This window comes from Haliotis asinina, chromosome 16 (assembly GCF_037392515.1).
Source record: "Haliotis asinina isolate JCU_RB_2024 chromosome 16, JCU_Hal_asi_v2, whole genome shotgun sequence".
Lineage (NCBI taxonomy): Eukaryota > Metazoa > Mollusca > Gastropoda > Lepetellida > Haliotidae > Haliotis > Haliotis asinina.
In genome coordinates this window covers 48,354,593-48,381,866 of record NC_090295.1, presented here as the reverse complement: position 1 = coordinate 48,381,866, position 27,274 = coordinate 48,354,593, and the positions used below count along the sequence as shown (strand labels likewise).

Below are 27,274 nucleotides of genomic sequence, written 5' to 3'. Positions count from 1 at the left end.
ACGGTTTTCAAGCAATAAGTGGCGGTGCTGCTATGTCATCATCCTCTCTCTGGCTCCACCTGTTTGCTCCCGGACAATCATCCGGAAAGGATATTTCGTGTGCATGTGGCACGTGTAGCGATCACGTGGCATAGACGAGGATGCGTTCTATTTCTTTTGTGCTTTTACTTCAAGTAGGCATTCAAACTGAGGAACCGTTGTATAACTATGACTCCCTTGAGATAGGTTTGTGTCTTAAATACACTTCAAACGTCAGTTCTATTGTGTATTGATCTTACTGCTGACAATCTTTTAAATGAAAGATCGATCTGAGTCTGGGAACGTGATAACACACCCCGCACAAATGCACGTGTGTCTGTCGCGTGCAAAATCTACCTACAAGAACCTACAAGTCAGATCGTAAAAGTGCAGTCTATCTTTTAATGACATACCGGTTGTGATACATATAAAACATATTCGAACATTTTCACTTGTACTTTAATCTTGAGTTGGTGAGTGGGTTGATATTTCGGCAACATTCCGGCAATATCACGCAGTTGACACGAGAAATCAGCTTCACACATTGTACCTATTTAGGGAATCGAACACGTGAACACCTTAACCACTGAGCTACCCTTCCACCCCTGTTGTGTTGATAACCTACTGAGGACTTTACCACACCCTCCATAAATTCCTAGTAGGCAGTTGTACCAACACCTATCCAGTATCTCCGACGAAGCTGGGCACGTGAAGATCCCGTTCAGAATTGATCTACAGTAGCCCATGCCATTCGCAAGAGGCGACTAACGGGATCGAGCGGTCAGGTTCCCTCTACACTCTAGACAGATCATGCAAGATATAAGGAAATGTCTGGTGTTATGTCCAGGTGCCATGCCCAGGATTAGAATTGGTCCTCAGCATCCCATGATTGTGGTAAGAGCCGACTAACGGAGTCGGATAATAATTCTCGCTGACATGGTTGACACGTCATCGTATCCTATTTTTGTAGATCGATTCTCATTAATCACTGGATTGTCTGGTCCAGACTTACTTATTGACAGACAGCCGCCACGTAGCTGGAAATTGCTAAGCGTTTCGCGAACTAAAACTCACTCACTGACAAAGCTGAAACTAAGTCCCTGCTGTAAAACCCTACATGTAATTCAGCTGTTTCTTCTAACTTTTGTGTCACGGTAGTGGTACTGAGTGGTAGTGCTACCTCCAGGGCAGGACATGCTCTAAATTGTCCCCACTAATTTTCATGACAAAGATTCTTGCATGTTATTGTCGTTGATATTTAATGTCCGTTTAAATTTTGTCGTCTCCGATTATAGGGACTGAGGACATGTGATGCGCTCCTCATCATTGCCATTACTCACTAAACGTTGGCTGTTTGTGGACTTTACCCCGGAACAGACAGACAGGAGTTCATGTAGAGTACAAGGACAGTGCATGGTACATTGATTATATTAGTGGATGTTAAATACATACATAATGATAGTACATTGGCAGATATGTTGATAATTAAAGGCCACATGCAACGTAAAATACAACTTTGCAGATTCTGATACCTTTCGGTATGCACTTACCGAAACAAATCAGCAAAAATGGCAATTCAGCCTCTAATGAATAAAAGCTTGCGAAATCGGTGTTCAAACAGTTCACTAATTATTCCCCCAGCACTGGGGAAACAAGCGGGTTCAACAGCAATGCTGCGCTGCGATTATAACGCATGCGTAGAGAGTTGGAGCTTAAAACAGTTAAGTCTGTCCGTGAGGACGAGAGCAGTATACGCAATAAACAAAGAGCCGGCTAGATGTATGGACAAATGAACCAGTGGCCAATGAGAAGGCGCTGTTACACCTGAGTGCACACTGGGTTCGGTATTGCAGCTGCACCGTTTCGACGGAGGTAAACTCAAATATAAAATATTGCACTTTTGATTTGCGATTATACGCCTGTAATTGTATTTATTTGGGGTTTTTTTCTCACAATCACCAATGAATTTTATATATTATGAACAAGTGATAACTGTGTTTTAATTATGGTTGATTTTTTGGTTGCATGTGACCTTTAAGAATTAGAGATCACTCTACCATCCTGTATAGTAAAATAAAGTATACTTTCGTCGTTAACTATTAAAGTAAATTTCGATGACGCATGCGTCATGCAAAAAGTGTACTTTATAGTCTAAAGTGGCCATGATCAAATTCCCTTATCAATATTCATTACTGCCGATCGCAGAGGAAATGCTGGAACAAATCACTATCACACACCAAAGATACTCGCTGAGGACACACGGGAGGGACATCAATACACGTCAAATATCAATAGCTGGCATATATTTGCAAATGGGTCATGAAAACAGACCTCCAGAGAGACCACAGCACGTTTGGGGTCAATACAAACAACACATTCCAGAAGTTGGCAACGTGACTAACTTTACTATTTACAAAATGAGGATAAAGTAGGTGTAGTTCTGGACAGGACGTCCATCTCTTAGAAAACTAAGGAAACGTTGCCTGAACATTCCTTTTGAAGAAGACATTATATCCAACGATGACGTCATGGGTTCCTGTAAAGGTAAAACTTGTGTGGAAGAATATTTTCATGAGAGTAAGACCCATTATAGACTGTTCAGAACTTCATTTGGACACGGTATGATCGTGTTCAAAAATAACTAAAGCGTACAGTTTTTGAAAGGCAGTTAGATGTGAACATGAACATGAACACATGGCCCGTATACGGAGTTGTTCTATAAGTATCTCCTTCGTCTTACAGTGTACATGTAATACTAGGTATCTCATTGGGTTCATCCTTACATTGATATCATAGTACATTAACCCTATGTAAATGACTTCGTGTTATGTTTCTATCTCAGCACACAGCCTTCATTCTTACATTGGTATATTTGATATCAAATTGAATCCTATCTAACTGACTTCGTATAATGTTGTTTTCAAGATGGAGTCTGTACTTAAAATACTTATGAATGAAGACTGACCATGGATTACGTCATCGTATGCAGATAATGCCGATCTCATGTAAAACCCAACCCAACTCAACTCAACAGTTATCCATGTACATTCATACACATACGGAGTTGTTCTATAAGTATCTCCTTGATGAAGGAGTTCTGACACGTCGTACAAAGACTAACTAAGAAGAGGAATCAAGTAGTCTTATTAGACGTTTTAGACACATTGATCACTGGGGTATCCGTTGCCAATTCGAAATGTGTTCCTATCTATATTATATGTTTCAGCATGTCATTTATGCGGCAAGACATGAAACAAAGAACTCCTTGATGAAGGTAAAGTCCTTCCATATATGGGAGGTCATGCAACGGTAACATTATACCGAGACGTCACTTAATTTCTGTGAAGTCAACACGCCACATGGGCAGACGTCTTCCACATTGGAGGAACTCTCGACTTCCAAATTCAGTCTACCACCGGTTGCAGCAGTTACTTCCCCTTTGCTTACAATTATTGTCGTCTGCTTCACGACGCCTACTCACGGCCGTCAAGTGACACCCGACCAGAGACAAATAATTGTTTCTTTATCCCAACAAGCGGCATCGAGCTATAAAATTGCAGAAATTGTCAGAATTATCCCTAGAACAGTTCAGAAATTTCTACAACGTTTTTGCGACACCGGTTCATGTGAAAACAGACCGGGAAGCGGTCGGCCCAGAAAATCGTCACGACGTAGTGATAGGAAGTTATTTCGTCTTGTCAACCGGAATCGGCGGAGTAGTTAGAGGGACATTGGTGACAGTTTAAATGCACACATTCCTCAAACAGTTTCTACTCGAACTCTTCGGAGGCGACTGTTTGCCCAAGGCTACAAACCAAGAAAATCACCATAACACCCATGAACAGAGAACGCCGACTCAGATTGTGCTGCACTAAACTGCAGTGGGGAAGAGATAACTGGAAACAAATTACTTACAGTGACGAGACTCAAGTGCAGATCGAATAGGATCAGAAAGTTCTCGTTTGGAGGAAGAAAAATGAGAGATTACTCCCCGAACGTTTGGATGTTCAGCGATGTTCTGGGGCTGCATCACTTATCATGGTGTTGGGACACTCACTTCTGTTGATGGCAATATGAACACAAACAAGAATATTAACATTCTAGATGAAATTTGTGGAATTCGCACTTTGCCATGGCCGTTCAAAGTCCAGACTTGAATGTAATAGACCTTTTTTTATATAACTCTGAAATTGCCTTAAAAGACGAGTTGACGAGATCAGTAGCAGAGATGACCTAAATCGGATCGTCGGGGAAATATGGAGAGGTCTCTCACACACGTACATCAGGAGACTGCACGACAGTATTCCCGCTAGAATTCGACAGGTCCTTAGAGGTCGGGGTTATATTTCAAAGCACGGAACATTTCGCTTCATAAAGTTATTCAGCTTTAAATCTGAGATACAAAATCGGGAAATTCCGTGACGTCACACCGCTGCGAACTCTCTTTTGGCCAGTGACTGAATATTAACTGAAACAAGCTAGCCTGGTTACCCCATCACCCATTACAACTGCAGTACCCTTACATGAGTGCAAAACTGCCGGCACAGGAACATTGCAAAATGAAGCGTAACCGTGAGCTGAGGAAACGCGCGCGCGCATACACACACACACGCACACACACGCACACACACACACACACACACACACGCATGGGTACGTGCACACACGCACAAATAGTTTACCACAAATCAGTCAAATATTAAAACAAACAACAGAGACATTTGTACAATGAACAGTTCTATTTCAAAATTAACTAAAATGACAATTTAGTATGAAGAAATTACAAGGGTTAAAACTGCAATACTAATTCAGAGACAGTACATATATATTGACAAAGAGATATATAACAGGATTGTGGCAAACAAAACGGAGATGATAATATTCACCAATATAACGGATGGTACCGGTAGGTTTCTAAAACTGGTCTCTGCTGAGTATCCAGGGTGGAATATATAAAGAGCTTGCAGTTGTTTCTGAACTGATCATTCTCCAACTCACCGTGTTACGAAACCTTCGTAACCCTACCAACTTTTCAAACACATTGACTACGATCAATGTTAAGAATTCTTAGGGCTACGAACGTTTCGAGAATAAGGTCCCTGCAGGGGGATTCCGAATGAACTCTCAAAGCAGCCTTGTAAATATAGTAGCAGCACTACCTCTGTTTATGTCAACAGAAAACCTTTGAAATACAAGTACAATGGTGTGGAAAAGAATAACTCTGCCTGTAACACTGGCACGTATTTGTGTGCATGGCGGTGTTCACAGTAAGGGTGCTACCATCCAGTTTTGCTCGATACTACTGTCTTACGAGCAGGATAAAACATAAACATGTCACAAGGATAGTAAGAGTAGTTATAACACCAAAACATATTTTGGTCAGAAGATTTGCAAGTTGTTTGTTTCCCTTCTGTAATTTTACTTGAATTTTTTTCTTGGGTGAATCGTGTTCACGAAAGGTGTTTAAACAGTGAATCTCCTGTTGTTCGGTAGCACACGAAACTTTTTGCTCCGTGAATCCATGGTACAGATTAAGCCCTAAAACCGTCACTAACGTTGTTGCGACTTTAAGGAACATCATTGTCAAAAGATAGATGCTGAAGATGCTCACAGTATCTGACACTCCCGGTAGACTTCCACCAATGACAGACAAGAACACTGCGTACGACAGAACTATGGTAATGCACAGTGATACCTTCTCCCCAGATTCAGGCGGAAGTAGAAACACACCGAGGTTAAGGACGGAAAGAAACATGACAGGAAGAATGTTGGTGATGATGTAGTACAGATATTTCCTTTTGAAGATGAACGTGAACTCAATCTCCGTCTGAATTATATGATCACTATATGTATGAAGAAAGGTGTCCTTGGATTTTCCAGTGATTTCCCATTCTCCATTTCGTTGAAACAGTGAGGATTCAATCACAACTATACCTGCACTCATATTGACTTGCCTTATGTCTGTGACCCACTGAATGAGATTGATACTGCAAGTCTGCGTGTCAAAAGGGAAATGCCACATGTCTAAAGAACATTTTGTACGTTTCTTCAAATCTCTAAACCACGTGATACTTCCATTGCTGATCACTCTTGCCTTTTCCCCGATGGGCAATATCAAAGACAGGTCATCCAATCCATTTGTCAAACTCAAGTCCGGAAACCACAGTTTCTCCATGGGTATATTTATATAATCTATACCGCCATACTCATTTGAGTTCCAGGTCAACAGGTCATCTGTCCACTGAAGTGTTAAGAATCCAGATGAATCAACTGTCTGGGTAGTTTCCTCCAAAGCTTCCACTGATGCCATGCTATAGGAAAACACAACCTCTACCGTCTCATTGGGATTCTTCCTGTGTCGGATGTACGGCTTGTAGTGCTCCAGAAGGTCGTTATACAATCTGTACAGAGGACCATGATCAGATCCAAGCTGAAGTCCATATGCAGCACACATACTTAGACACAGAGTTAAAGCTCAATACCTTGTCATCCGGTGTTTGCATATTCACGGCACAGAAGGATAGTGTCTTCTGTGTCAGCAGCCACACTAAAATGTAGCTCAAATATACATGTACACCAATGCATTGATACGAATGTGTCCGTTTCACCAACAGCTTATCAATACTAACAACATAGCTACTCAATATTGTGTAAGTATAGGTCAATTACTGACATTTTTCCCAATTGTAAGGTTTTACCTTCAGCTCAACAGACATAATGACAACCAAGGAGAGACGAGTCAGCTACTAATCTACAACAGATTGATGTCACACAGAGTCAATTGATCGAGTATATATAGAGCTTCTGTCCAGAATTCCGAAGCACAGGAGCTAACACCTGATATGAGTACGTGTCAGGGTATCGGAATGGCATTCATTCGGCGCCAATTACATCAAATACCAATGTATTTACCCATAAGCCCCCATGGTCTTCACAGCTGTGAAGATCCAAGTTAGAATTGATCAGGTTGGCATTGGTGTTGATCACTGGATTGTCTGGTGCAGACACTTATTTAGAGACGGCGACATATTTTTGGTATACAGCTGCGTGTGGCATTAAACAATCAACCAACCACGGACTAAGAGGTTTCATGGTAGACGTGGAGAAACTTTCCAAACTTGATGCACATTTGTCTATTTTGATTTATACCATAAATTCCTAAATTACTTCGGGTGAATAACCCACTAGACCTAGCATATGTTTATGAAGGATGGACCATAGTTATTCATAAACACACGCTCTGTCATCTTATCACATAATGACAATCACTAGATTGTCTGTCTATTCCAGACTCGATCTGTTTCCAGACAATATGATACATGTGTAATACTCCTGATACAAATGTATAACAGAGTATAAATCGACTCTTAGGAGATTTCCTATGGACATGGAAAAGTTTTGGTCGCTTCTCTTCAAATCAGTTTAAACACTGATGCAGTGCAAAGAAGCAAGCGGTTGCATGTGTACTGTTTGAACCGAACACACTACCTCGCCTGAGCACATGAGTGCTTCGCCCCTTATAGAATTTCCTCACGTGTTACAGTTTTCATTAGCTGGTGAACTTTAACAAATACAGCAGTGGTTATGTCGTATCTAGAAACCACGAATTAACCAACTCCACACGTGAAGCTTATGGCTGAATAACAATGTTTCCCCTGGGAAGCGTGACAGGATTGGCACAAACGTTTAGATGATAAGCAACTGATATTGATTTGATTACACGATGCCATTTAGAAAGTGGTCAAATGCAACAGCCTAGGCTGACTTTGTGTGCTGGCAATTAGGTGCCTGACTCTGAGGGTGCGGGTTCGAATCCCGTACCAAAAAAGCACTAGAATTTGTATTTTACTGAGAAGGTGAAACCTCAAGTATGACATATGTTGCAACTGATATTGATAGCAAGCCATGACGTGAATATAAAAATGTTGTAAGTGCTACAAATACCACAAAAATAACATTTTTCAAAAAAGTTGAAAGAATTCTTGCTTTGTTGAGTACGAAAGGGTTTTATTTGTACTTTAATTCATGTAATTGTAACATCTACCATTCAAAACATCAATGAGGGTACTGTTTTGAAAAGAATACCTTGATAAGAAAAACATTTTGGATTTTAAAGGAAAACAGGTTCTTGGGAAAAGTTTCAACATTTTACATTGTAACTTTTGAAATATCAACTGGTGTAATGTATGTGGGGCTACTTCTACTTTATAATGACCTCTGCTGGAAATGTGTAGCCCTACTTGTCACAATATATGCCAAAACATCTCGGTAGTCCGGTAGAAGCTGCAGGACATGTCATGTGTGCAGTGAGATTGTATAAAGCATGAGGGCCACCTGCAGGTGTGCAACGTGATCGAATGTTCAAGTCTCTGTCCAAGAAAGAGAATTATCAGTCAGTGACACGTCCTTTAATTTTCTATAAAAGTTGGCCTCTCAAAGCTAGCGTGGGACTACAGTCACGTGATGACTGCCATGTTGAAACTAAAGAGTCAACCAGGAATCAGTCAGTAAAAGAACCACATTTGAACAACAAATAACAAAGAAATCTGATGCAACAAACAACTGCGTTCTTAAATTAACTACAGTCACAAATTATTACCCAGTTATCCCTGTGACAGTGCAGACCCCGAGGTAGTGCAATATAAAGGCAGTAAATACAGCAATATAGACAGTAACGGGGATATTCCTCTCTCGGGAGCAGTAATCCAACTTTTAGAGTCTATCAGTATGTCATTTGTAGGTAAGTGTTCAGTGAAGGGTGAATGTGTATATCACGTGTAACTTGTGTATATCACGTGTGACTTGTGTATATCACGTGTGACTTGTGTGTATCACGTGTAACTAGATGATCCATCAACAACACATGCAGAGACAGGTGAAGATTAATTAAGTACATCACGAGTAGCTGAGTTTCAGATGAAAATTGAATTAATACATCACGTGTACCTATACTTTCATAAATGAGTGAGTTTAGTTTTTACGTCACAGAAGGAAATTGCGAAATCCTTGTGAAAAAAATGAATCAGTTTCTCACCTCTATCCACTGTTTATCATCAATGAAACTGGCACACCGTGTCCCCTGTATATCGCCATAATTTGGGTAGACATCAGAAGGCCCAAGCATCTGTGTTGCTAGGAAACGTCTGAAATGACCGCGTCCTTTACATCACAAAGATTTGTCTTGGACTTTCTGGATATGTTTGGAAAAGTATTCCATATTTGATCAACACTGGTTAAGTGTTTGTTTTTTTAATAATCAGTCAGTCTGGACAGTTCATGTTGAACGTTACGTTGTTGCTGTTTAGCAGCGTTGGTTGTTGTTGGCGCCGCACTCAGCAATATTCCAGCTCTACGGAGGCGGTCGGTAATAATCGTGTCTAGACCAGACGGTCCAGTGATCCAGTTCTAACCTGGACCTTCCCGGGTATAGGGTGTGTGACAGCAGCTTGCTGCACATCCTCCGTTATGGGTCCTTGTTGATTCCACGCGAAGCTATGTGCTCTCCATGGTATATCTGTGTAGCTAGTTGTTACAGTACATGCTGTCCAATGAGTCCTTGTCACCACCTCGTGTCCTGGAATGGGTTCGTGTGAAGCTGCCAGTAGCTGCATCACACCTGGTGGACCAGAGGTAAGCTCATCATCTGCTCACACAAGTCGTTTACTCATATGTTTGTATTATCAGGAGGTTTCATGCTAACACATCTTCTCTGCAGGTATTCCAAAGGCGGATGGATGGGTCTGTAGATTTTAGCAGAACGTGGGACGAGTACAAAAAAGCATTCGGATACTTGGGGACTCAATTTTGGCTAGGTAAAGACAGGGCTGAATAATGCATTATACATGAGCAAATCCTCTCTAGTAATTATTGCATCTGACCCTAATACCATTCTCTTTTTCTCGCCTTTGATAAATCAAAACACTCGACCTCAAAATGAGAGTGCAAGATTTTGGACAAATCAAAACACTCGACCTCAAAATGAGAGTCAGGTAAAGTGGGTTTTTTTTAAGAAATCTGATACCTTTCTTGGGGAAAGGTATTTTAATGAAGTCTTTAAGTAAACCATTGTGGCCATGGGTCAATGAACTTAAACAGAGTCAACTTGTCAACTTCACCTGATGATAATGTTCAATATATCCCCGTTCATCAACATATTGAGATAAAATGACCCTACATAGTTAGATCCAGATCATGTTTCCAGACCTACTGATCACATTATCAACGTATGGTTTAGTGATGAGAGACGCCGTACTTTCCTACGCGGTCACTTTGTCCACTATGGGTTCGAATCCTATTTCGTCCCTATTGTGCTTTTAGGTCTGCTGGCACCACACCCATATGATGATCAGTCTCACTAAATTGGTAAACATCTGAGACTCGCATCTTTGCAAAACATCGGACTTTCTTGACGCAAGGTGGTGTACTTGAAACAATATTGAAACGATGCACCCTACTTGACGTGACTCACCACTCGGAGAATGCGGTAGGGTAGTCTTGTGGTTAAAGCGTTTGTTCGTTATGCCAAAGACCTGAGTTCAATTCCTCATATGGGTGCGGTGAGTTAAGCCCAATTCTGCTGTCCTCCGCATTAATATTACTGTAATATTGCAAAAAGAGGTGTGAAGCTAACATCACTCACTCATCACCTGAGCATACTGTCAAATACTTTGATCAGGATCATGTTTGAGCACCTGATGATAGAAAGACATTGGCAGATCAACATCATATCTTCATATCCTGTCTTCATTCCCCTTACCATAAGTTGTATGTTCAAGGCAATGACAATATCCATTGGCTAACGACACGGAAAGCCTACAAGCTTCGTATCGACCTCGCAGACTTTGAAGACAACACATGTGTGTCTACCTATCAGCAATTCGCCCTCGCCGACGAGGATAGCTTTTACATGCTGTCCACAGGTGGCTACTCGGAAGAGTGTCGTGAGTATTTCCTGTTGGTTTTTACCTCTTCGTGTCAGATGTATTACCTGTTTGTGTCAGAGAGACCTGTTCATGGGACATTCTCTGGAAAGTGAGTGAGTTTACCTTTTACACCGCATTCAGCAATATTTCAATTCTATGGCGGAGGTCCGTAAATAATCGAGCGTGGACCAGACAATCCAGTGATCAACAACATGAGCAACAGTCTACGCAACTGTGATACACTGACACGTGTGAACCGAAAACCCGACCACCCGACCCCCTCTTACGACACGCAGCGGTTACTGAAGATCAATTCTAATCCAGATCTTCACGGGTCCCTCTGGAAAGTACCTGCTGCAGAAGTTTCTGGGAATAGCAGTCAGTATTTGTTGAATCAATCAATCATATGTCGTCGCTGCTTTGAGATTAATTTGAATGCATCGACACAGGCATCACGTCACTGATCTTGCGACTGTTTGATTCCTTTTGTAACCAGGTGATGTCGACGTTCTATACTTATGCATGACATGACATGACAGTCATGCAGCACATGACAAAATAAAAGAACATGGAGCATAATAGTTGATCGGTACAAAATGTAACAAGGCATTTTCCAAACAGTCAGCAAAGTAACTACTTTCTAAGAAAGCATTTCAATTTACCCACGTGTGACTTTGCAATGCAGTGAGCTAAAACAAACTTCCTTGTTGACAGAAGACAGCTTCACTTACGGCAACAGTCGCAACTTCACAACCCTCGACCGACACAACGACGCCCACGCGTCAAACTGTGGCGCCATCTATCCCAGCGGGTGGTGGTTCGGATCATGTCACTCATCTCAGCTCAACGGTCAATATAATAACACGAACTACGCTTCTGGAGTGTGTTGGTCCAGGTGGAAGGGATATCATTACTCGCTCAGATTCTCCGAAATGAAGATTCAACCTGTGTAAACCCTTGACGGATAATCCTCATGAACCCACTTGACTCATGGTTATCAGGCGGATATTTTTGTGGCTGAGTGGGTTAAATGGCTGGCTTTAGGCGAATTAGTGCCCAACTCAGAGAGCGTTTATTAGAATATACCCAACAACGTTCTAGAATGTGTACTTTTCCCAGAAAGTGTAATCCCAAAAATAGATGCGTTGAATTCTGATCAATTTGACATAACAAGGGCGGATGTAGTACTACGGCAGGTGCTGATTTGGTACAAATGCTATATGATCCGTGGTTCAGGTAGGCCAGTATGTTGCTTGTTCTAGAAGGAGCTAATATCGATGTTAATCATCCTGCGGGGGACTGGTTAGTTCACGTTTTACGCCACAGAGCAACACAGATAATATAACCTGAAATATATTGTCTCGTTGAACTTGAATGTGCTATTCAGGAACACCTTATGTAACGAGTTTTTCTTCAAAGGTCTTGAACGCTGGAAAATTATCAGCTCTAAGGAGGAGCTCTTCGACTCTCTTGAAGCTCGTGTCAAATGAATATCCCCGTTGTTACCTGAACAATTTTGAAACGCTGACACAAAACTTTTAACTGATGGAAAAGTTTTCAGTATATGAGGAAGCGTTATTGTAAGCCACGTTTCGTTCAATCAGTGTCATTACAAGGCAAACTGGTGATTGATATCATGCACAAGAAAATGTTGTGATGATGATTAGCAACCTTCCTTGGTAGTCCAAAAATACATATTTTCCAAAACAGAATCCAAATACATTCTGAGCAACCGCAAGTACAAAGCACGCCATATATATCACGTTTTAAAAGTAAGCTTCAAAGTTAAGATGTAAATTGACATTTTAATGCCTTTAAATGCTTTTATTTTAATGCTTGTTCTATATCTTGAGGCTAGTGATGCCTTTTTCTGAAATACAAAATAATGATGTATGAATTCAGTTACTCTCATGTTCATTCTGTGTGGCACAGTTTATTTACCATCCAACTACAGTACTGACATCAAAGACACTGCTGAGGAACTAACACATTGATATAGCACACTGAGCACACTGGGGTGGATGCTGTCCACTAACTACTGCAGGGTGTTACAATCTGAAGTTGAAACAACACCGAATAGCAGCGTCCATTGTACAATTATGACAATATCATGAGTCAATATTTGTTTCAGCAATATGACAGCTGTATGATGTTGTTTGTAAACATCTGGAGTCTGGACCAGACAATCCAGTGATTCTCACCGTCAGGTACATGCATTGGTTAGAACCACATAGGTTAGATATTCAGGTATTTTCCTGTGTACATGTTATAAATCTCACACATATAATTTTTTGAAGCCTGTTTTATTCCCATTGTGAGATGAGAGAAGCGCCATATAAATATTATGTTACACTGACATTTAAAAAATATACAGGGTTGCAATTTACACAGAATATACTGATGTTGTGCCTGAAGATCAGATGACATGTTAACTTTACTCAAGACAAAAGGATAAGTGTTCCTCACTGAACAAACTGATGGAGAGGAGATTTATCTATGTACACAGAAACATTAAAATAAAACAAAAAATGTGATCTATACGTATACCAAAATGACGGCGTATATGAAGATTGCATTATCACACATTATCACACATTATGCCATTAAAAGTAGGGGATGTTGGATTGACAAGATTGACAGATGAAGCCAAGGAGGAAACAGATGACAAACAGAAATTAAGGAAAACTTGACAATTTATTCCACTGGAAATGTTTCATCTGTTTTTCTCATATGCATTGCAATTGGCTAATGATGCGTCCACGGAGTGGAATATCCCCGATACTTTAATGGTGCAACGCACATCTAAAACCAAATCAATCTACACAAGGTATGTTCTTCAGACATGTTGAAAGTATTCTCTCTTCCTTTATACATAAAACTAATTAAAACAGAGAGTGAGTGTGTTCCTAGCATGGGGCATGATGAAGTAGCTGGAGATTTCACCTCTATTACATGATGAAAAAACACCATCCGGGATTAGGGTTGCTAAGATGTTGAGAATCTACTGTAAACATCCTTTATGATGTAAACATCCTTTATGTATAATTCACAGAAAGACACTAAAACATGGATGATGAGCAAGTGCGTGCGTGCGAGCGAGTGTGTGTTTTCCCGAAAGCAAACAAAATATGACTGTATGTCTGAAAAATATATTACAGAGTATTCTGCTGTTATGATGATTTCAAAGAGGCCACAAAGTTTGGTACAACTGTTGCTCGTTAAACGCGTTCAGTTCAGATCAAGGTCTCGGTACGATATATCCCATGTATCCAATAGTTATGGAAGCTGTTTACTGTATATGGAATTGTCTAGTACACATACAACCAATCACATAACACGAGCGTTGGAGTTTCTCGCATAAAAGATATTTATGTTGCATATGAAATTTACCTTAACTACCTTCACCTTACAATGCATGTCTAAGGCTTGCCATCGTGATGTGAATTATTAACGTTTAACCTCTCTTAAGAGAAAGAATAACAAATTACATCGCGACTCCAAACAACACTGATATAATACCCAGTGAAATACTTAGGGTATTTTGTCATTATGTGTAGATACGAGTCTGCTCACCCAAGCGTGTGCTCATCAAAGGTAATGTAGATTAAAGACAGTGTTGACGTCATCAAGATATCGCTTTCTGCGGCACTGGATTGGTGACTCCAAGTCATGCCAGACTGAGTCACTGTGTTGTATAAAGCCATAACATGTGTCCTGTTCTTACATTTCATTTCTACTCTGCACATGATGACAGTAATCTAGTGGTTAAACCGTCAAGCCGAAGACACAGTTCATAGTTGTTATAAATATAGGCCAGGACGTTCGAAATTATTTCGAACGAGGTGTACCTTTAAGATACGTGAGCACTCGCCCTCTTTGTAAGTCTTAGTGTATTGTGGATGAACACCAGCATACCCTGGAGATAATGGTTGGAATAGCTGACAGTGTCGTTTCATTGTTATTCATTAGCTCCCACAACAGTTGAATTCAGGGAAATCGTTATACTTTAATTGTATGTTAATTTGGAAGATGGGCAATATTAGCAATATTCCAGCAATATCACGACGGGAGACACCAGCAATGAGTTTTATATGCGATTCTTTAGCGTAACGCTTTAACAACTAGGCCTCCCCACTGCCACTATAGGGTGACGAGTGACCATAAATGGTTATTTTCAAGATAGAACGGTATTTCATATCCTTGATAATTCAGTGACAAGCAACTGGTCAGTCTCATTGTTGTTTGTCACACGTAGTAGTGTGGTGAATGTCAAAGAAAGTGCAGTCTCAAGTATAACAACGGTAACATATGCTGCAGTTTGATGACCATCATGTCACTTCGTCCAGTCAAATTACAACTACTAGTTATTTGATCAGGAATACTTTTTTCCATGGAGGCGAGCTATGCCAGACAATGAAGTCTATGTGTGGGGCATTGATTATCCATTCTGTTGATAACATGTAGAAACACAACCAGCATCAAAATAATCACCATGAATGTCAGTGATTGAAATACTCGTTATTTATCTCTTTGCCAATATTCCACGGCAGTTTGATAAGCTTGACAACAATCAGTCATGACCAAGTACCTTGATGGCGTCTATCTGTATGTACTTGTTGTGGGCGTCTTTGAACACCGCCAAGTGGATAGCGTCAGACTGTTCAGCGAGAGGCTGCAAGGCAACGGACATGCTCGTATGGAGACTTGGGAAGGAGATAGAAAACAATGTTTCAACATTTACATATAGAAAACAATATTGTTTAGAATATTAACATGGTGTCCCATTAGGTTATTAGGAATGTGAAGCTATGCGGTTCCCCCTTCTATGTGCCCCACGGCTTTCCATATTAATACTACTCAAGGAAAGCAACCATAAAAGTTAAGAGGTACATCTTTCGTTTGAAAATCTGGCTGTGAGACAACTCTTGACGGTAAATTACTACATTGCAACAACTGAATGGCAATATTCCGGCTACATGCGATATTAGACCTACACTTATCCAACGCTTAATAAGGTTTGTCCTTTATGCAATATTCCAGCTATAAGTAATATGAAACCAACCCCTCTCCAACGCTCTACCAAAGTTTATTCTTTGAGCAGTATTCCAGCTATATGTAATCACCAAATCACATCAAGCCATACCAAGATCATGAACGAAGCATGTCAGGCAAATAGAGCACCACTGGTGGAGGGGCAGCCTAAAGGTAGAGGCGTTCACTCGTCACGCCGAAGACCCAGGTTCTATTCTCCACGTGCGCGCAGTGTGTGAACCCCATTTCTGTGTCCCCTGCCGTAGTGTTGCCGGAAGATTGCTAAATGCAGCATGAAAATAAACTCACTCATCTTAGGACAAGCCCTTCAGCGGTTCTTAACTGAAGCTAGAACAAGAAGCTTCCCTACCTGGAAGTCGGGGACGAAGACCGTGGCAGCCTGGATGGGTGTGGGAGCATCTCTTCTCCACACGATTTCCCATTCACCTCTCGAATTCCGTAGCGAAATGTTCTTAGCGTGGCCAGCATTATGTGTCTCAAAGATACGGATCTCCACAACGTAAATCAAACGTCCGAAGCCAAGCTGAAAAAGAAAAGGTCGACTCGAATTTGAAAGATATAAATCATGGTTGTTGCATAGACTCATTCAGATGCCAGTGAAAATGTATATCAAAGTTGGTTTACATGACGAACGTGTTATTTTGCGATCTGTAACATACCCTGACTTTCAGTTTAGTGCACAGCGTTTCAATATGGAGGAGTTATTTCCTTTTATATGTTGCATATGAGATGTGTGTTTGTTTCACATATAACTATGTCATTGTTATTTGAAATTCAAAGAATATTTTTTGGTAAACTAAATCCGTTATACAGTACTACAAGAAACGTGTACATTAAGACGTACAGATCACGCCTGCCGTTTCATAACATCGTCACATCGATACAGTGTTCATGTTCATGAGAAATTTGAGACTTGTGAAATCAAATTGCACAATTCTATCGATATCAATATGTGTTGATGAATCGATATTAAAGTGACCAGGTATTGGAGACAAGGCGACTAGCTAATCGTGCTTTGATTTTATACACAGTTCAAGCATCATCAGTAGCCAAAACGAGACGACTAACGGCTAGATCACTATTTAACCCACCCAGCCACCGGGGCTTCCATAAAAATTTTCCGGATGGGACTCAACCTATACATTTACGAAATAATAGCCATATTGTTCTCAATATCAGAGTATATTATACAGTACATTGTACCACCAGTGGAGGTATTTTCTTAATGAAAGTTCCGAAGTTTTTAAGATATAATCATCTATTTATTTGTTTCACTTTACCTAATCTGGAAGGTATATCATTCCGTACTCCGTATTCTTCAAAATGCATGACGTCTTGTTGTTTCGATCGCACAAAATTACCGTGGAAATATCGTGGCCGCCTATCAGTATTTATCGTGGACATACCTCAATCCATGGGTCATAATCTGAGGGTGTTTGACACCAAGTGTTCCCAAAGCCGCCATAACGCGGGTAGACGTCGCTCTCGTTCAGAACCGTTGTCATTGTGTACCGGCCGCTGAAATGAGTGAGTGTGTATGGTTTTACGCCGCCTCTAGCAATATTCCAGCAATACCGTTGGGGGTCAATACATTGTGCCAGGTGACAACAGAAACGGGATTCACAGATTGAACCCATGTGGGGAATCGAACCAAGCTGTTTGTGATCGAACGCTTTAACCACCAGGTCGATTAATTTTTCACGTCACTGCATCCCAGTATACATACAAAAGGCAGTGATACAGTGGTAGTGTTACGGTTAAGGATTTACCGTGACAAGCTACGTAGGAAATCCCCTTGAGAACCAGCAAAAACAGAACAAAGACAAGTCATAAACGTTCAAATTATGTATTAGTATGCAACGAGGGCAAGGTATACAAAGTCATAAGTCAATTTCACCATACTGATTTCAAGTATAATTCAAGAGAGACAGAATCTAAGTCAATGGGTCACAAGATATATATAGTAGCAAACTCACCAAAGTCTTGGTGTGAGAAAGAACAGCTATGCAGAATGTAAACACAGCGATCGGTGTAACCGGAGATAATGTAGGTCATTCATTAACGGGTTTTGATCATCAAACGCTGGCAGTAGTATGTCCTCCAGTTAATTATGAATGAGTGTCCCCCTCAACACAGCAACCAGCCTTTTTATATATACAGTCATTTCCCGAAAGCTCAGACACTTATGCACATCGTCAACACTGTAGAATGCCCTCGAATAAGTCTCCCGGAAGTAAACACATAGAAAACTAGGAGCAGATAAATTCCGGAAAACAAGAATCCTAAAAGTGTTGACCATCTATTAAAACGAAATGTGACCATCATAATTATTATTCAAAACACTAAACATTGTGACCCAATAATAATTATTACTGAATTAATAACAAAATATGCAGAAAATACACACTCGTAACAATGGGTAGTGCACATTTCCATGAGCAGAAGTTACATTGACAACAGTAGGGCAAGGATATTCCATAACGTGCACAACATTAGTAGCAAACTAAGTGAGGATAAAGCTGTGCACAACGTTCAAGCTGATAATACCATGGTAACAAAACGTTGATAATTATATAGTGGAGTAATATAGGTATATATAAAAGGGGAGTGCATGACGTCAGTGGCAAACTCCACAGGTGCTGGTTAAAACTATGGAAACGAGACACATATTTTCAAAGTATGAGAGCATAGATACCAATTTCAAGGAGTACACGATTCGGTGACGAATTCTTGGGATTACTGACTATACACCGGTAACAAATATGGAGAATACCATCTGGTTATGATTTACAAAATGTACAAATATTTTTGTCAACCAATGTCATTTTCAACAATTCCATTTTAGAGTACAATGGAAATCAAACAACTTAACATACTGAATACAGTTTCTGTAGATTGAGAATACAGAACACCTTGGAAATGTAATCTACGTCATAGTTTCCCACTTATCAAGGCATAATGACGTCATACAGCATAGTTAATACCCAGATTCTGAATCTCATTAATAGAATCGTTAACTGTCTCCACGAAGCAGGGATACTTTTCAAGCATTTATTGTAATCTTGAAACGTTCTTGCCACTGAGTGTCTGTTCTTGAATTCATTAAATGAATGTAGACCGGCAAAGTTACAAAGGTCCTTAACTGCATTGATTCCATACTCAAACCAACCTTTCAGAAGACAAAGATGAATCAGCAAACTGATGATTATACCAGAGGGGCTCGGTGAGTATTTTAGACAGATAATTTTGATCAGTTATCAATATTGTTACGCTTCTGTGTCTCTTCCATGATAGAGGAACATCTTTCCAATATGAGTTTTCCACAGTGCAAAACTGAACAATGTTTGAACCAGTTTGCACAAGCAAAGGAATAGGAACATCCCCTAGGTTTTTGAGGTCCTTGTTAAAATACTTCTTAATAGTGGTTATTTTCAATGCAGTAATAAAGGATTGTATATCAACCATCCCATTTCCTCCTTCCACGTAATCAGTTTCCATATGCACCTTCTTGATCTTGTCAGATTTTACCACTCCAGATAAAAGTGAGGAAACATTTTCTCAATGTCTTCCATAAAACTTTGGGGAGGATTAGGAAGCGTTGCAAAAATGTGTAGTAAAGGAGATACGACCAAAGCTTTAATAACAGTTATCTTCCCAGTAATAGGCAGACTCACTCATATTCTGATGATACTCCTAAAGCCTCTGCCATCCAGAGTTCCAGGAGATCTGAAAATTATCAAAATCAGAATGAAAATTGGGCCTCTTTGAGTCAAAAATAGGTTTTCCCGATTGTTCACATGTGGTTAGCTGTTTGAAATGCATATTTCTGTTCCGCTGCATCGACACATTGCGCCTCAGAAATAACAGAAGTTGTTTTCCATATAATTGTCAATATTTATGATAATGATATAGCAAGCACAGGTAACCTTGTCTTGTCAAGGAATGCATGGTTTACTTCCACCACACACCGGCTTTGTGTGGACATAACTTCATCCATTTGTGACAAGATGATATATTTGAGGGTCACAATAGAGTTTATAATCAAAGCTCATGATCAGAAACTGTGGAAGGAGTCAAGAATCTGAGGAACTCCCACTAGCACGTTTTAGGTCATGTCGTGCAATTTCATGTCGTCATCAACAAGTATCAACTTAATAATCCAAGTATCAAGATCACTGTAGGCTCTGACAAACGCGAAACCAGTATTCAAAGTCTACGTTCTGACGAATAAATAACAATTTACAAGTCGTAGGAATGGAACACCAGAATTGTGTTAAACGTCCAAGCAAGTGACCAAAAACAAAATATTGTTATGTATAAGTCGTGGTCAGAAATGAGACCGGTATCAAGCTACGACATATTACTATCAAGTTACGGGTTCTGATGAGAACCAAACCAGGATCATATTGCAGGCTGGAAAACGGTTTACCATCAATCCTGTAGTAAGAGTATTGTGCTGCAGGCGTCAGATGACTTTCATGCGGATGGGATCGAGAGCACACGCAGTCGTTAGTTTCGTCGTTGTAGAAGACGTTGCTCGGCCTGTTCTTGATGTTACAGATGACAATACAGTGGAATCGATTCGTGGCATTGATCCGTGCTACCATGCCGGACAATGATATCATGCCATCGTACCCGGTGGGAGTAGAGACGTTTTTTAGGGTACAGGCGGTGGAACCCGTGACTGTACTCGGGCACCATATACCCGGATACAGACTAAGATACATCACACCCGGATACATCCACAGGTACATCAAACTCCAGATACAGCCACGAATACTGACAGCAGTCTTCATCTGAGCACTAGCTGGTTCACTGTGTCTGAAAGTGCGCATATACACTGGTGAGTGAGTTGGGTTTTCCGGCGCTTTTAGCAATATTCAATCAATATCGCCTTATTGAGTGGGTGTGACGGGGACGGGGTATATAGGCTTCACACAATGTACTCATGTGTACAAGATGTGCATTTATTTGTTTGTTGTTTAGGACTGCAGCTTTGTGACCAGACAATGAGGTGATTGACATTGCACACATCTACACGAGTAGGTGGGATTAGGTTTACGCCGCTTTTAGTAAAAATGGACTTAACACTTTGCAATTGCATCCATGGGAATCGAATCCGGGCCTTCGGCGCTCGCTTATACCACTAGGCTAAATCACAGTCCCTGCAGATCTCTGGTCGTATGAGGCGACTAACAGGTTTGGGTGGTCAAGCTCGCCGACAAGGCTGACATGTGGCATCGTAACCCAATTGTGTAGATCGATGCTCATGCTGTTGATCACTGGATTGTCTGGTCCATGCTCGATTATTTGCAGACCGCCACCTTATAGCAAGAATATTGCTGATTGCTACATAAAACTAAACTCATTCATGCATTTGTACATACCATAGGTCGTTGGACAGATAAGTCATATATATTACATTTGCCTTTGATTAAAGCATTTCTTGTTTTTCTTCTCAACATATGAGTGATGTACAAAGTAGCATAGTGGTTAAAGCGTTCGCTCACGAAGAAAACACGGGTTCCATTCCTCATATGGGTACAATGTATGGAGAAATGGGTTTCTGGTGTCTCCCGCCGTGATATCGGTGGAATTTAGCTATAAGCGTCATAAAAGTAAATTCACTCACTCACTCACTCACTCACTCAACACGATGAAAATTCAAGTAAAACTATAGGAACAGTTTTTCATATGTATCACAAGAGGAAATCATTATAGACAGATGAATGCCTTTAGAACTCAGTGACGATCTGGCTTGTAGTTTCAAAAGGTCGCACGTGACAGAATCACGTGCATTTGTTTAAGCCGTGTCATGATGTTCCCATGTTCAAATCGATTTTATGATCGAATAACTTCAGTAAATAGAGGATGACTCTCTTCTCACTCTTGGCTCAATGGTACCTCAAAAGTTGTCAAGACTAAAATTGTTGCAATATTTCTAGAGCTATTCTAAAGTTCTCAGATTTGGTACAAGTGAGCTTACCTTAAAAGGTGTAGGGAGGATGCCTCGAGCCTGTCAGACAGATGTTTCAGTATTTAAGGGAGGTACAATATGCGGTGAAGTAAATATTCCTACCTCCTTGTATAGTGAAACTGGTGAATACCGATAGTCTCCGATTGGCTAAGAAATACAATATTCATTTAACTACAACGTTGATTGGTTGAAATACATTAGTCAGTTTACTAATAGGAATTTGATCGGCCATCAGTTGCTTTAAAGTCATCACGTTAAAACAGTCAGTTTTACAGCTGCTGTCTGAATGCCTAAAACGAGGTTTGCAGACGTAGCGTGACCGCAACGCGATGGCACCAGCGTAAATTATATTATGTGGTAATCGATACTCAAGAAACTCAAATGTGTTTTTAAACTGCAGACTGAATTTCAAGAAGACATCGGTTGACTGCTATCGTGAGCAGAATAATCATTACAATCAGAAAGGTGACTTGATGTTCACATCAATGGCTGGATATTATATTTTAGAATACTACTATATTTTCTACAATGATGCGGATTTTTATGCTATTTATACTATTTTTCATTTTTGCACTATTTTGAAATCACTTATAAACCGTATTATGTTCCGCACAGATTTATACATTTATCATGAATGATTAGTTTGTTTGTAGTTTGACGCCTTACTGAACAGAATTCAAGCTATATGTCTGTAAATGATCGAGTCCGGACCAGACAATCCAGACACCAACATCATGAGAATCGACCTACGCAACTGGAATACGATGATATGTCAACCAAGTCAACGAGTGTGACATAGTTTTTCATGAGAAAAGGATTGGGTACAAGTTATACAACTTAGAACACCCTCTCCGTAGTATTTACAGAACATTATTTACATTCATTATACAAGATAGACAGACAAAAACAGAAAGATGGGAAAGAATGGAACATAATTACACGATGCCATTTAGAAAGTGGTCAAATGCAACATATGTCATATTTGGGATTTCACTTTCTTAGTAAAGTACAAATTCTAGTACTTTTTTCGGTTGAGTCCCATCCGGGATTCGAACCCGCACCCTCAGAGTCAGGCACCTAATCGCCAGCACACAAAGTCAGCCGCCTAGCCCGCTCAGCCACCGCGACTTCCACAAAAATGAAGGTCGGACAACTGGTAGTCTAGACTGCGTACTTTGTGTACCCCTCTGATGAGTGTTAATTGGCACGGCTCCCACGGCCGAAAGCTATAATTACACGATGCCATTTAGAAAGTGGTCAAATGCAACATATGTCATATTTGGGATTTCACTTTCTTAGTAAAGTACAAATTCTAGTACTTTTTTCGGTTGAGTCCCATCCGGGATTCGAACCCGCACCCTCAGAGTCAGGCACCTAATCGCCAGCACACAAAGTCAGCCGCCTAGCCCGCTCAGCCACCGCGACTTCCACAAAAATGAAAGTCGGACAACTTTACTAAGAAAGTGAAATCCCAAATATGACATATGTTGCATGGGTGCGGGTTCGAATTCCGGATGGGACTCAACCGAAAAAAGTACTAGAATTTGTACTTTACTAAGAAAGTGAAATCCCAAATATGACATATGTTGCAAGAATGGAACAGTTACAATAATTAGGAAAATCTTTTTGATTTACAAATATATGTTTGAACAATTTTAAATATTTTAACCCAAACCTGTTAGTCGCCTCTCACAACAAGCATGGGTTGGTGGAGATCAATTCCAACCTGGATCTTTTCTCTCTCACGATATACTGAATATTCTTGTTAATGCGTCAAACCCACGAACATCCGGGTTACACTTGCTTTTCAGCAGTCCATGGGTGTAGTATGGCTAATATGGACTAGGTGGTCGAGTTCGCTGATTTGGTCCGTGCCTGTTATTGTAATCCCGTTTGCGAAGATCGAAACTAATGTCAGTCACCGGATTGTTCGATCCAGACATGCTTATTTACAGACCGCTGTCATGAAGGTAGCATGTCGCTCTGTTCTACCCAGACAGACAAACACAGCCATGAAAAACACTATCAGCCACTATGATAATTATATTACGTGCATGGATCGTATGCTGTCCAAGCAGCGTTCTTCTAAATATTGAATTAACAACCTGGGCCATTATTCTCGAAACGTTCGTAGCCCCAAGAATTCTTAACTTTGATCGTAACCATTGTGTAAAGAATGGGCGTAAGACGTCCGTACAGCTACAAACGTTTTGAGAATAATTAACAAGTACCTTTGTATCGCTCGTAAATAGGCCACTGTTTTCAGTTCAATCACCAAAGCAGGAAACATTGCATACCATATTCAGTGATCCCAGATGTACATTCGGGTCCTGGGTGTACTGAATTCTAAAGCTGAAAATCTGAATAGCCTAACATGTTGTTGGTGAGTCTCAGCGTTAGATCAATACTTCGCTATTGTTTCAAAGCAGTAAACATATGACCATTGACGTGTCATCAAAGGGACCATATATAACAAGGAAGTATCAGTTAGGTTGTCGTTTCATTAGTCTGACCCTACCATACCTGACTTCCCCTCTATCCCAGCCCAAAAACTTCATCAAACATAATACAGAGACATACCTTTAAATCAAGTTATCTTACATGCATCCACTGAGTTCGCCTTTATGCCAGGCTATCAATTGTATGTATGTCCCGCTTTAACTCCAGCTGCCTCCTTCAACACATGCTACAAAACATGTAAATAATGATTTCTTCTTCATACAGCTTTCATATGTATGCATGTCTCCACCTTTATTTGAAGCTTCTTTACATGTATCAATGATTTCACATTTAAATCACAGTTATAAACTAGTGTCCTAAACAAACGATACCAACTTTTTTCAAATTAGTTTATTACTAAGTGATTTTCTTTGTACAAAAACGTGCCAATCCGTATTGCATATCCCAAACAAAGCGCATTTGATGGAAAATACCAGGAACACTTTACCACTTCGTACCACTGAAAACGTAAATTTCGTGAAAGTGACTTTTCTCGCTCTAGCATGTTCTGCACGTGCATAACAACTGTATAAAACGGGTGGGTCTACCCGTTGATGTCACAGCAACAAAAAGAACACAAGACATGTCACGTTTGACAACCATAGAGAGAGAGAGCCGTTGGAATGATCCAAAAAGGCGCGACACACGTCGACGTCGCCAGAAGGATGGGCTGCGCACGCATCACCATCACCGGATTGATGCAGCGGCCACGACAGACAGGTCACACGTCAGACAGGCCCAAGAGTGGAAGACCACGAGTAACCACAGTCGGTGAAGATAGTTACATCCGGATAGTTCACCCGAGGAACAGCACCGCAACGGCGACGTCCACGGTGGCTACAGCACTGGGTCACCGGATCAGTCGACAGACTGTCTACAGGAGTCTACGGCAGTATGGTATCCGACCCCTTCACTCCTACTGCGGACCGCTCCTTACGCCTCGACATCGGCATGACAGATTGATGTGGGCCAGGCGAGTCAGACGCTGGCAACGTCGTGACTGGGCACGTGTTCTGTTCTCGGATGAAAGCAGATTCCTCATCTTCAGAAACGATGGACGGCAGCTTGTTTACCGAAGAGTTGGTGAACGTTTGGCGCCTAACTGTGTTCATCAAGTCCGGCCATTTGGAGGTGGAGGATCAATGGTTTTGGGGTGGCATATGTGGTGACGTCAAGACAAGGCTTGTCCTAATTCGTGTAAATATGAATGCGCAACGTTATCGTGATGACATCTTACGACCTGTTGTGATGCCGTATCTTCAGCAACAAACTCGTGGAATCATTTTCCAACAGGACAATGCAAGGCCACTTCACAGCAAGATTGACACAGTGCCTCCAGTCAACGTTCAGGACTTGGAACGATATCTTCTCGAGGAATGGCGACGCATCACTCCCAACGTCATCAGACGTTTGACGTCATCAGTCTGCAGGCGTGTTCTGGCGTGTGTTGAGGCTGACGGTCTATATATCCGAAAAGACTTGACTTTGAGACGTTTCAGTTGACATTTTATATTGTTTCTCTGATTAGTGCTCTAAGGAAAGGTTCATTTTTCGACCCCACCCATCTTTAAAGTCTTGACCTATACAGTGTTCAAATGTGACTGAAATGAATTCTTGTACAGATATTTATCAAAAGAATAACACCAATCTTAACCGTGTCTATTGTTCTGTTTTCATTTTGTGTTGTTGCAAACAAGTGGTATCGTTTCCTTTGGACACTAGTTTATCACAGGGTACAAGCAGACTGAAAAGGTGACTGAAAACCAATGCCGTGTCACTAGGTACTAACCTGTACAGTCCTTGTGTCCATGCATGTGCGGTGAGTGAACAGAATTATATATATATACTAAAGGTCAAAAGAAACGTTACGCTCCTTCCTTAATGACTTTCTTCGACTATCTTGAAATCTACTTAAGGGAGGATGAAAGTTTCTGCTGCATTGTGATGTGTGGACGTCCACTTCGTGGTCTCTCTGCGGTGAACCAAGTCTCTCTGTAGCACTGAAAACGTCTCATGATCGTGACACGGTGGCATCCGAGGACGTTGGCAATAGCATTGTATGTCGACCTCATCTGTCTGTTCACCTGTTAACCGTGGCATATGTCTCGTACTTGTACATCATAACATGCATTCTACTTTCTCTTCATTCTGTTTGGTGACTGATATTGCTATGCGTAAACAGAACACGGGAACATGTTTCTTTGCAAGCAAAAATGTCAACAAAGATAATGTTAGGTGTTCATGTTCCTAAACACGTTACTTCAATATGAAAGGCACACTTTACTCGTTTTCACTAAAGCAAAGTATAAAAAAACGGTTTATACCCAATTTGTTCTGGGGTGTGTTCAGAAACGCGTATCAGATTTCGAAGCGACTGTATGGCAGATTCCGAGAGCAAAATACATTACAGACAGGTGTCTCATGACAGACAGGTGCAGCGCGTTCGCGTGTTTTGTCTGGCGGTGGGGTAGCTGAGTGGTTAAAGACCACTCACCTGAATTCGAAGATCTTGGTTCCATTTCCCACATGGATACAATGTGCGAAGTCCAGTTTGTATTTCGTGAAGTGAGTCCATACTCACTCATTTATGCAGCATCAAGAGATGGGAAAGAATACCTTTCATTGTTCACCAACTCGTTCAACTGGAAACTATTGGTGCTGCAGTTCTTGTTCTCAGATCTACATATTACATAAACGTGCTATTCAATTAAAAACGTTTATTTTTAAAGAAGGCCTGCAGTTTCAGTTACATGTGCACGGTTACTACAGACAAACAGGTCTGGTAACGTACTTCAGATTGTTCAAA

The 27,274-nt window shown here is 40.8% G+C and overlaps 3 protein-coding genes across 3 annotated transcripts; 1 reads left to right on the top strand and 2 right to left on the bottom strand.

Moving 5' to 3' along the window:
- Positions 1-5,317: 5,317 nt before the first annotated feature.
- Positions 5,318-6,934, bottom strand: LOC137267845 (acetylcholine receptor subunit alpha-like). Its single transcript, XM_067802273.1, has 2 exons — positions 6,931-6,934; positions 5,318-6,492 (listed from the first exon to the last, which is right to left on the bottom strand). The coding sequence occupies exons 1-2, from the start codon at positions 6,932-6,934 to the stop codon at positions 5,318-5,320; spliced, it is 1,179 nt and encodes a 392-aa protein (XP_067658374.1).
- Positions 6,935-6,942: 8 nt separating this feature from the next.
- Positions 6,943-11,893, top strand: LOC137267844 (ficolin-2-like). The gene is made up of 4 exons (XM_067802272.1): positions 6,943-6,984; positions 9,734-9,830; positions 10,794-10,958; positions 11,655-11,893. The coding sequence occupies exons 1-4, from the start codon at positions 6,943-6,945 to the stop codon at positions 11,891-11,893; spliced, it is 543 nt and encodes a 180-aa protein (XP_067658373.1).
- A 3,617-nt stretch (positions 11,894-15,510) lies between these two features.
- Positions 15,511-17,497, bottom strand: LOC137267843 (uncharacterized). Its single transcript, XM_067802271.1, has 3 exons — positions 17,399-17,497; positions 16,342-16,515; positions 15,511-15,612 (listed from the first exon to the last, which is right to left on the bottom strand). The coding sequence occupies exons 1-3, from the start codon at positions 17,495-17,497 to the stop codon at positions 15,511-15,513; spliced, it is 375 nt and encodes a 124-aa protein (XP_067658372.1).
- Between the last annotated feature and the right edge of the window lie 9,777 nt (positions 17,498-27,274).